The sequence below is a fragment of the Callithrix jacchus genome, chromosome 7 (genome assembly GCF_049354715.1).
Source record: "Callithrix jacchus isolate 240 chromosome 7, calJac240_pri, whole genome shotgun sequence".
Taxonomy (NCBI): domain Eukaryota; kingdom Metazoa; phylum Chordata; class Mammalia; order Primates; family Cebidae; genus Callithrix; species Callithrix jacchus.
The window spans coordinates 114,084,989-114,097,289 of NC_133508.1; the positions used below are offsets into that span (position 1 = coordinate 114,084,989).

The following is a 12,301-nucleotide window of genomic DNA, read 5'->3' on the forward strand; positions in this document are numbered from 1 at the left end:
TTGGCCTATCCTCAAATAGGCCACATTTAATATGCTGGTGGGGTTTATGAATTCCCAGCAGAGATTAGGCATACTTTCGAGAAGAAGGTGGAAGATCTGAGTTCAAGCCCTGGCGCCACTATACGGGTAATGCCACTAATCAGGTAACCTTGAATACGTTACTTAGCTCTCTCAGTCCTAAGCTTTAAAAAAAAGTTAAAATGGTGATGATGATAATAATCATTCAGTCATTCCTTCACAATTACATTTTCTAAGCACCTACTTTTAGAGAGGCACTGGAAAACAAAGATGAGTAATAAAAATATTTCCAAACGCAACTACTCACAATCTAGATCAGGAGACAGACATCTAAACAAATCAGTAATAAGACAAAGGAGAAGGGCTGTGACAAGAGGTATCTCTGTTTGGAACAGCAGCTGTGGAGGAAGGAGGAACTGACCATTAATAACAGATACGCAGCCTTAGCTGGAAAACCACACATTTTTCTACTTCGCAAGGTGATTGGGAAATTCGAGTAACATAAGGAATTTGATTCCTTTGAGAACGTTACAGAGCCATTTCCATGTGCAGCAGATGCTGTTGATGCCCCGCCCTCATCCCTGTGCCTTCACCACTGCAGTGCAAACTGGGGACTCTAAACTTCCAGCACCTGCACGTTTGCCTGAGGGGTTTTTCCAGCCTCCAGGGCCCGCCTGCTTTTACGCCTGTGCTGCCAAAGAATCAATGCCCACCACCCCATGCCCAGAGCAGTCCTCAACCAAATAAATACCACTACTCCCTCACCCCTCAGGTGCAGTAACAGGCCTGAGTTCCACACTGGCTGCCAGGATATTCCCCGCAGGACTGAGCTCCAGTTGTCTACAGTAGTAACATGCTTCGTAACGCAGCGTGTATTGGCCGCCTTCCCTTCCTGAGCCATTTCCCCACTCCCTCAATGGGGTTTCTTCCACCTGCCAAATATGACTGCACATGGATCCTATCCTGGGGTATGCTTCTGAGAAAGCTCACACTAAGACAAGATGTAAGTCATTTTTTCTTCTTATCCTGTACCATTTTTAAATGTGACCAGAATTATACACACCATTTTGCATGGAAAAAAGCACTGCTTTGTTTTTATAAATCCTCTTCGGCAAAGTTAAGATTTAATCCACTTTAGCCATTGTAACATAATACCTGCCTAGGAATTCTTTGAATCCATCTCAAGCCAACACTCTCTGGCTGAAGCCTGCATCTCTCACTTGAATTTCTACAGCAGTCTCCTAGCTGCTCTCTGACTCCACTCTTTCCCCCAACAAATCCCTCCTTCTCACTATCTACAGCAACATTCACCTGGAAAGCAATTCTGAGCAGACTACTCCCAGCCCAAGTAATACTTTCATGCAAATTTACATAGGCCCCTGTTACTTGCAACACTTCACCTTTATCTACTGGAAAATTGTTGTGACTCTCTGATATCTGGTAAAGCAAAATGCTTAAGTGTCTTCTTCAAAGAAACTGACAAAATAAATACACAAATCTGCAACATGTATGATGGATGATGCCCACTTAGATGTACGTCCTCAGGCACTGCACAACCTGCACAACTGTATAGCACCGTCTTGGCTATAACACCCTGCCTCACCCATGAAGTGCTTGTCTGTTCCCAGCACCTATCACAAGGTTCCATGCCTTTGTTTATGCTGTCCCCTCTGCCTGGAAACACTGACCTTCTCCTGGTCTGCTTCAGGTATTCCTTTAAAACCAGCTGAGCCTTTCTCCTTTGCCAGAGATTATATCTGAACCACTCTCACATGGCTACGTAATCCTCTTCTGTGCCCCTTCCACTTCTTGGTTTGTAAGACCAAATTTGTTTGTAAGACCTTCACACTTAGCACATTGGGTTAGAACTATCTGCTTATGTGGGCTTAATACCTAGGTGATGGTTTGATCTGGGCAGCAAACCACCATGGCACGTGTTTACGTATGTAACAAATCTGCACATTTGCACATGTACCTGGAACTTAAAAGCTGAGCAACAACCAAAGAGGACTATCTGCACATGGGTTTGTCTTCCGCAGTGAGGGCTGTCTTACTCTTCCTCAGATCGCATCCCCAGCATTTACAGGAGGGCAAAGTCTTGGGTCAGAGCATTTTGGAAACAGTGGAGTGTGGAATGTGGAGTATGCGAGAGAAGGCTCTGCAGTGAGACAGATCTAGTCAAATGTTGATCTGTCACATTCTAGCCATGTGACATTGGGCAAATAGCCTCACCTCTCTACATCTCAGTTTCTTTGTTGGTAAGATGGAGATGCCATTACCTGCCTCAAACAGTGATGGTGTGGGTCAAGTAAGCTGCTGCCTGTAATGAGCACAGTGCCTGACGGCAGACACACAATCCATAGTAACTCTTGCTTTTTATAATAAGCTCAATGAACATTTGAAGGATGAATGTGTCTCCCATTATACCAAATAGGCAGTCCCCTGTGAAAAACGTACTTTAGATGGACCCATCTCTATACCCGAAAGGGTGATGAACACTTTACATACATTAATATATTTTGTCATACAATCACTTTGCTAGAAAGGTCCTGTTACAAATGAGGAAATTGAGAACAAAAAAAAATCAGTGGCTTTTCTTGGAGGCACAGGCATTAAGTGTGAGAGGCTGGGCCAAACCTGGTCTGTGAGATACAAGCTTGTGCTCTTAACCAAATTACGGAAGCATAAAAGAGAGGCCACACTATTCAACTGGAAGTTGAGGAAGTAAGGCGTGCTGTGGAGGGCACAGGCAGAGACATGAGGAAAGAGCAGGTGGAGGGACTCCTTGAAAGACACAGTACGTGCAAAGACTATTAATTCAAGGAACAGTTTTCACGGCTAGTTCCAAGGGTTCTTGTGTAGAAATTAGGAGGTGAGATTAAAAGGGAATAGTGGGTGCAAAGTCAGGAAGGAGTCTGTGTGCTAAGCAAAGATTTGGGACTTTATCTTGAAAACTGTAGAAATATTTTGCAAGGCAAAGGACACTATAAAGACTGACCACATCAAGGGCTGACAAGCATGTGGAACAAACCGGGACTCTCATTCTTTGCAAGTGGGAAAATTGTTTGATAGCCTTCCAAAGTCAACTAGACACCAATCATATGATACAACCCCTCCACTCCTAAGTTAATAGTTTTGCTCATAAGAGCCCCCAATTGGAAACAAACTAAATGTTCGTTAATGGAGGATGGATTTTTTAAAATATTGCCGCAGCCACACAATAGAATTGTACTCAACAATAAGAAGAAATAAGCTATTAATACTCTCAACAACACGGATAAATCTCAAAAATATTATGCTAAGTAAAATAAGTCAGAATAAAAGGCATATGCTGTATGATGTCATCTATATAAACTTATAGAATAGATAGATAAAACTCAAAACAATGTCTCCGGGTTTGCCTCTTGGCTGGGGGTAGTATGACTGCTAGAAAGTATGAAGGCATTCTCTGGAGTGGTGAAAATTATCTGTATCTTGACAATGGTGGTAGTTTAAAAGTGTATAATTTTGTCAAAACACATCAAACCGTACACTTAAATTTTGCACATTTTACTGTATGCATATATCTTAAAGAATAAAAGTAGCAAAAAAGTAACTCACAAATGAGGAAATGCCTTTGGTTATGCTATCTAAAGATTGGATTTTAAGTATACATACAGTTTTCTTGTAAATCAGACCAATTTAGAGTTCAGTGGAAGAATTTGGTTATTGGGACTCTCACAAAGCTTCTACTCATTCTTTTGTCCTTGTTGCATTGCTGTTGAGACTTGGTCTCATTCCGTTGCCCAGGCTGGAGTGCAGTTGCCTGATTTCAGCTCACTGTAGATCTAACCACCCAGGATGCAGGTGATCCTTTCACCTCAGCCTCCCTAGTAGCTGGGACTACAGGTGCAGGCCACCATGCCTGGCTAATTTTTGTATTTCTTATAGAGACGAGGTTTCTCCTTGTTGCCCAGGCTGGTCTTGAACTCCTTGGCTCAACTGATCCACCTGCCTCAGCCTCCCAAAGTGCTGTATGTAATTACAGGTGTGAGCCACCATGCCTGGCTTATTCACACATTCATTAACAAAAATGTATTTGTTTCAGCAAATGCTTATTTAGCCCAATGCTACCACTTATTATCTGGATGACTTTGAACAAATGACTCTTTGATTTTCAGTTCACTCATTTGTAAATGGGGATAGTGATAGTAACTACCCCATGAGGTTGTTGTAGGAACTAAATAAGTTAATATGTAGAAAGTTCTTAGAATAGTGCTGGTGCACAGTAAGGGCTAGCTAAATGTTAGTGATTCATATTATTATCCTCAGTTATATGCCAGGCTTGGTGGATATAAACAGTAATAAGACATAGAAAATTTACAGTCTAGAAGAGAGGATGAACCACAAACATGTAAATACATGACTAAATATGCTCGTTGTCATAATAAAATTTGAAAAGTGCTTTCAGAACATAAATGACTAACTGTTGGCATGAAAAAAATCCATTAAAAATGAGAACCATGAGCCACCTAAATCAAATCGAGTTCTGATAGTCATTTACTGTTTCTCAGTACTGTGCTTACTAAGATTCCTCCTTTTCCTGGCAACTGAAACTTGCAACTCTCAAGGCTCAGGCCTGTGACCTCTTCTCTTCTGCGGCTCATTCGTGGGTGATCTCATCCATTCCGACTTGTGATGCTCAGTTCACATCTCTACGCCCACCATCATGGGGAAACTGCAACTACCTGTGACCTCTCACAATGATGGTGTCTACAACCAAAGCCTCCATCCACAGCCCCCAAACCTGCCTCTCTCACAGTGTTCCCCACATTGGAAATAGCAGCTCCATTCTCCAGCTGCCCAGTCCAAAAGCTTCACAATTGTCCTTGCCACCTCTCTACTTCCATTACAGTATCTCATACCCAGTAATCAGCAAATCTTGAATTCAGTAACTTGTAAGAGTCCTATAACCTCCTTTCATGTAGACCATTACAATACAAACTGATCTCCCTGTTTCCACTCTCCCTTCCCCAAAAGCTGTTCTCAGCACAGCAGTCAGGTGATCTTTCCGAGGCATTATGGACCCAGAATCTTCACCTGCCTTAAATGCTCCAGTGGGTTTTCTTTACACTGTTTCATGACCGAAGAGGTCCTAGATAATCTGGCTCCAGACTGCCTTTCTGCAGCCATCCTCTACCACTCTCTGACTCCATTCATTCCAGCCTCAATGGCCCCCTTGCTGTCTCTTCAACATGCCAAGCAATCTCTCTCTTAAATCATGGTCTTTGCACATGATGTTGTTCCATTTGCGGGGAATGACCTTTCTCCAGATAGCCTCATGACTCACTCCCTCACTTCTCTCATTTATCTGCTCCATTGTTGCCATCCTAGCTAAAACAGCACCCATACTTCAATCTCTAACCACTTCCCCTGGTTTTCTTCCTAGCATCTGACATTCTTTTTTTTCTTGACACGGGGTCTTGCTCTGATAGCCAGGCTGGAGTGCAGTGGCACAATCACGCCTGACTTCAATCTTGACCTCCTAGGCTCAAGCAACCTTCCCACCTCAGCCTCCCAAGGAGCTGGGACTACAGGCATGTACCACCCTGCCGAGCTAATGTTTGTATTTTTTGTTTTGTAGAAACAGGGTCTTGCCATGTTGCCCAGGCTGGTCTTGAACTCCTGGGCTTGAGCAATCCTCCCACCTTGGCTTCCCAAAGTGTTGGGATTATAGGCATGAACCACCATGCCTGGCCCTGTTGTATTAGTTTATCATCCTTGCTTAAATAGAAACCTGATGAGGCAGCATCTATGTGTGTCTTATTCATAGCTCCACAGTCTAGAATAATACCTGGCATACAGTAGATGCTCAATTAAATTTTGTTGAATGAATGAATGAGTTACTATTACCTTAGTTTACGCAGAGCGTCACAGTTTACAAAGCAGTCACATTCACAATATCTTAATAAGCCCTCTAATGATTTGTGACATGGGCTTTGTTATATCCATTTTATTGATATGTTGACAGTCTGTTGAATACATTTTAAGTCCCTTGCTCAAGGTCATATAGCAATTAGAAACAAAAGTCAAGCTCTGTTGTTTTGCCTTCAAGTTCAGTTTATTAATCATAAATATAAAATGCTATTAATTTATTAGTGTTGCTCAAGATATTTCACTTGTAGTATCTCGTTTAACTTTCACAACAATGCTTTGAGGTGGGTTCTGTTTTGCAGATGTGAAAACTAAATCCCTACTAAGTAACATACCCTAGGTCACAGAGCTGAAAAATGGTAAAATCAGAATCTGGGTCCTGACAGCCTGGTTCCAGAGGGTTCTTCTCCACAGATGGACCTGCTAGACTTAACCTGTAAAATGAAGAGAGTGAATGAAACTGCAAACACAAATGGAAAAGCATCAAACTTGTTCCATGGGGACTTTCTGCCATCATTCAAATTTTCGCTCTCGTTACATGTAGTGAAACTTTCTTCTTTTTCTTTGAGATCATAAATCTGGAAAGAATTGTATCTCAAATGCAGTTCATTATGTTGTTTTCTGGTTTTTATCCGTCTTTGAAATGTTTGAAACGTTTGTTTCTAAATTGAGAAGTCACTTAGGAATTTTAGGAATCGTGGGCAGAGCTCATGGATTTCCAGCAGTCTGATTTTTTCCTCCTTTGGTAGCTTCATGCTGCCTTCTGTGGCGTGAGCATAGGCTGGTGTTCCCTCTGAGCACAGATTCCACCTGCTCTCTCATCACCCTATGTCATGCCTTGTTTCATCAATTCTCACCTTCATTTTATCACATAACCTACATTGTGGAACACTCAATTTCTTTTCCTTTCTTTTTTTTTTCCTTTTTTCAAAAGGAAGAAGCTATTTGATTGGATGTGATGGCACCAGAGGCAGAAATGTGGCAAAATTTTAAATGGTGAGAAATCCATCTCAGCTACCTCGATTTTGAGAAGCAAATTGTGATTTCTCAACTCACTTTGGATTGAACTGTGCAACTTAGATGAACTAAAACAGTTTCATTGATTTGTCTACTTGTCCACTCGTCTCCAAGTCAGTCAGGTGTTTGTGAATGCTGCCTATTTTCTACCCTGTCTAGCTATTCAAATGATTAACTTAAAGGTGTATATAAAGGTACATAAACATAGCTAGATGCCTTTGAAATAACAAAGCCCTCAGGTCATACATAAGCAGGCCTTTAGAAGTTGAAAAACAAATTAGGGATGTTGATTGTTCCTAAAGGTTGTAACAGAAAGATTCTAAGCACTTATCTGGGAATAGACTGTGAGGATAGCATGTGGTCTATTGATCCAGGCATCCCCAATGCCTGGCACATAATAGGTGCTCAACAGAGTAAGTGCTTAACATAGGAAATGCTTGGTAAATTTGTGTTGAATCTATAGTACTCTGTCTTTTATTGCCTATTCATGAACTTGTCTCGGCACACACGCACACACACACACACACACACACACACACATATTAGATTGTAAGCTCTTACAGGAGAAGGTCTGTCTTATTCACCACTGTATTCTCTAATACAGAACCACCAAATAAGAAGCGATCATTAATTCTCATCGAATCGAAGTAAATTCTGTGGCTTGTTTTCTTTATCTCACTTCCCTCACCCTATCGTGTCCATTTGGCTCTCAAACCAGAATGCCTAAAACAGCTGCATTAATCTAATCAAATATGTAAAAGCCAAAACCTTGAAACCTTTTAAATCCAGCTCTGAATTGCATTTTTAAACTTACTCTGGCCATTGCATAAGTAGATTTAGCAACTAGCTAACTGCTATCCCAGGAGGGGGGAAAACCCATAAGCTTAATGAAATTGGTCAGACATACAGTGTAACAGATGTCCAACATGCCGCCATGAACCTAAATCATCAATATGATGCTTCTGTTTGGCATGGCAAAATATATTACAACTGTTTTATCAGTCACTGGGCAACTTGCTGGATGGAGGGGGAATAATCCTGAAAAATGCAGGAGCTGCTTCTAATAGCATCTAAAAGGATCCCTGGAGAAACACAGATAATCTGCTTGCAATGATTCATCAAGTCGGTCCTTTGTTTCATTAATTTGAGTGTCAAGTGCAACCATACAATAAAGAATTGCCAAGACCTGATAAGATTCTCCTCTGGCTGCTGCTTCTCCTGCCCTAACAACTGGTACTATTCATGCCTAAAGCACAAACTGAATAAATAGCTTCAAGGCTGGCAATGTTGGACAGTGCTTAGTATTTTGCTTTTCCTTGAAAGGCTAAATCATGTGCTTTCTTGCCCTCTCCCAAACACGTTGGGCTGACATTCATTATTGCACCAATAATTTTAACTTTCTTAATACTAAGTATGGAAAGATGCCTCATAAGATAAAAATAGTTCCTGTTGTATCATCAGTCCAGCAATAGATTAGGGAAGATTAAAAATGGATTGTAATGCCTTTTTTGGCCTTGAGAAAGCTCTTATTGCACCCATGGTTCAGTTGGCCTGCTGATCATTTCCATCTTAATGTAATCTTTAACATTACACTGCTACAGGTGAGGTGTTAAGTAATACATTAAGACAACTATTTTCACTAAGCAATTTCATGAGAAATATGTTTTTAGCTAAATTAGACATTTAACAAATGTCATTTGTAATTCAATGCAGAGGAGAGAGCATCCTTAAAACAAGCTATTGATGTAAATTTCCCAACATAAAACAATAATTATGTTTTCCTAATTTTAATTGAAGTTCTGAATGTGAAATTATGTACCCTCAGCCCAGAAGACCAACGGAAAGCACCAAAGACCCTAGGATTATGAAATAAGCCATAAGAAGTTTTATCTCTAGCAGGCAGAAATTCTTCATCCAAATTAGGAAGAATCTACAGGTCAAGTTAATCATGTAGCTGTGACGTGCTGAATGTTTTTAAAACTTTAAGATCATTTAGATGAACACAAGGAAATTCAAAGGTCAGGTAGAAATATAATTGTAATATTTAATACAATAATAAATGAAATAATTGAGATGAAATATTGTGATCTAAAAATTGCATGAGAGTAACTGGATTTGAAAAAGTAAAATTAAGAGGAAAGAGAAAATTAGAAAGTGAACAATTGTAAAACAAAATAAAAAATAATTTTTTAAGCAAAATAATTTCGTGCTGGATTTCTCTATGCTCTGAACATAAATGCAAACTCTGTAATAGAGTTATTGACATTTGGAAGGTTGACTTGTTTTCATCAACATCACAAAACAGAACATTTAGTTTGCAAATTTTGAAATGGCTATCGCGTTCAGAATCCAATCAGGTTCTTTATCACTTGATGACTTCTTTAAAGATATATAAGCCCACGGACCAAGAAGTGGATATACTGGCTCTGTTAACTCTCTCTCCCCAGAAATTTCACTACTGAAAAGATTATTATTTGGGGGCGGGGAGGGGGATGCAGAGAGAGGTCTTTAGGACCCAGCAGGCGGCGGCAGGCGGCAGTTGTGTAGATCACTGAGAGACTACGAGGGTCCGGTTCAGTTTTAATTCTGTCTCTAATCTCTGCAACAGCAGCGCTTCCCGGGTCCCGTGGCTCCCGCGAGCGATTTGCCGCGGCAGGCTGCCGGGCGAAAATCAGAGCCGCCTCCGCCCCATCACCCATCATGGAAACCCTCCAGGAAAAAGTGGCCCCGGACGCGCGAGCCTGAGGATTCTGCACAAAAGAGGTGCCCAAAATGAAGACCCTGATGGTGAGTCAGTTGTGGCAACTCCACTGGGCAAAGAGGGGGATCCCCGGGCTCAGGGTCCGCGGGACGCACCGAGGAAACTCCAGGACGCCTAATCCTGGGCCGTGATGTCGCCTGTTACAAAGGGACAACTTTCTACCCGCTTGGCGTTCCCTCCCGATTCTCCAGCTCTGCCTATCTCGGAATCCCAGAGCCAGGATGGAACTCGGGTTGCCTCGGCTCCTAGATCTCCGGCGAGAGGTCTGATGGGGTGGCGGAGAGCTGAAGGAGCGGTGGAGGAGTGGGCAGATTGCTCCAGGGATGGGGGGGGTCCCCAAAAGCAACAGCCTGCTAAAAACTAAGAGGGACGGAGAGGGGGGACCTTTGCAGACTTTCTTCATTTTCTTGGATTTTCAAACTTGCGAGGATTAGCGAGGTAGAGCCCCAGGTCCCCAGGAAAGGAGGGGTGTAAGGACTCAAGATTCCAGCAGCTTGGCTGGGGCAGACCGACCCTTCCCCAAAGTGCAAACCCACCCCTGCCCTCCGCCCCGGAGCGCTCCCTCCCGCAGCGGGGGACAGTGCACCACCTGCCCTCTACCGAGAGATCTGGGCGGCGGCGGCCGAGAGCTGCGACGCGCCCCGAGCATCCCTTTGGGCTTGCGAGGGGACGGTGCCTTACCGTCCCCAGCTGCGTGCGGCTGGACTGGGGCCCAGGCCGCCCCCCGCCCCCAGATCTCCCCGGCTAGTGTGACCACCTCGCAGGTGTCCCCGCTGGGCGCGCTCCTCCGGTGTCTGCGCTCAGCCGCTCTCCTCTTCTCTCTCCCGCCCGCCCGCAGCGCCATGGTCTGGCAGTGTGTTTAGCGCTCACCACCATGTGCACCAGCTTGTTGCTCGTGTACAGCAGCCTCGGCGGCCAGAAGGAACGGCCCCCGCAGCAGCAGCAGCAGCAGACGTCGGCCACCGGCAGCTCGCAGCCGGCGGCGGAGAGCAGCCCCCAGCCGCGCCCCGGGGTCCCAGCGGGACCTCGGACACTGGACGGATACCTCGGCGTGGCGGACCACAAGGTGACAGCATGCCCACCAGCCCGCTCGCTGCTCTGCCTGGGGATCCCGCACACCTGAGCCTTCTCCCTTTCCCGGGGCTGGGAGGCGCCGTGAGTAGGTGCCGTTCGGAGGCTGGAGGGGGAGTGGACCCACTGGGGTAGGGTGGGCTAGTCCCAACTTGGTATGAATTCTTATTTGGAGAAAGACATAAAGTTTTGTAGAAAATAGAGGTCAGCTGAGTGGACCCCAAAGCTGATTTCCCAGCAGAAATCGACCTTGGAACTAGAACTCCCTGTTCCCCAGAATTACAGCTGCCGATGGAGGTCCGGTTCCCGAACCCTCGGGTTTCAAAGCCGAGTCGCTCCAGGGTGGGAGGAAACTGGGGATGACGCGGGTACCAGCCTGAGCGTTTCTCTGACCCGGAACCAGAGGGTGAGCACAGCCAGCCTGCGGCCACTGCTCGGATCCTCCGAGGTGGCCCCCTTATCTCTCCAGCGCATTGCTTTGGGCTGAATTCCCTCGGCCCTGGGGAGAGGTGCCCAGGCAGGCATGGAAGACTTGAGGCACAAACTCAGCTTCTATTGGTTTGAAACTCGTCGTTGTGATCCTGTCTTCCTGTGCCTTCCGGGAAGCTACTGCATGGCTTGGCTAATAATTAATAAGATGAATTTTTTAAAATTGAGCCTCCTTTCCCTGGAATAATAAATATCTGGTTTCAGTGTGTGAAGCCTCTGGGAGAATCCTAATCAAGTTTGCTGATTCTGAAGATACTTTAATACAGTTTAAATGTATCCCTCATTATTTGAAGCTCATATGTTTTTCTTAAAACACAATTCCACTCTGTATCTGCTTTATAAAGCTAGAGGATTTCTTGAAGTCTCACAATTATTCTTTTTATTTTACTAAATTTTATGGTTGTGAACTGAAGTGGTATTTAGTAGATGCTCCTTTTGTGTGAAAAGCTCGCTCTAACCATACATGAAAAAATCAAACTTTTTAAAAATGGCATACAGAATATTGCCACACATCTGTTTGATGCATAAGGCTAAGGATTTGAAAGGTATAAAAGAATTTAAGGCAGGACCCAGCTTACGAATCTTTAAATACCTGAGGACAAAACAATATACCATGAAATGTGTGTAGATAGATAAACTGATAGATATAAATGTATAATAAATGCTAGATATAAGCAGTACTGTCAGGGTGCAGAAATGAGAAAGATGACTTCCCTGGAAGGATCAAGGAAAGGTTATTTGAAAAAGTGGAATTGGCAATGGGAAGAATTCAGGGAATCAAAAAGGAATCAGTCTCATCAGGAAGTGATTATTTATTTATTTCTGTCAGGAGCAGGGGTTGAGGGGTGGGGGTGTTAGTAGACTTAAAATCCAAAAGCAGAAGGCTATCAGTTTTACGATTACAGCTTTCATTTCCTTTCTTAGTTGTTGATTGATTACATGCTTTGTATCTGCATGCGCAAGCAACCAATAAGGGCTGGAGTTCTAAGAAAGTTTAGACCTGAGCTTTTCACTGTGGATGGCTGTGGTGTT

General features: G+C 43.6%; 1 protein-coding gene across 4 annotated transcripts in view; it reads left to right on the forward strand.

Moving 5' to 3' along the window:
* The first annotated feature begins 9,524 nt into the window (after positions 1–9,524).
* ST6GALNAC5 (ST6 N-acetylgalactosaminide alpha-2,6-sialyltransferase 5) overlaps positions 9,525–12,301 on the forward strand; it is a 197,933-nt gene continuing 195,156 nt past the window's right edge. For all 4 annotated transcript variants that reach the window (XM_035251927.3, XM_002750989.6, XM_009001516.5 and 1 more), the window contains exons 1-2: positions 9,525–9,735; positions 10,548–10,775. In XM_035251927.3, the coding sequence (XP_035107818.1) occupies positions 9,721–9,735; positions 10,548–10,775 (243 nt within the window). In that variant the 5' untranslated portion in view covers positions 9,525–9,720. The remainder of the gene's footprint in view (positions 9,736–10,547; positions 10,776–12,301) is intronic.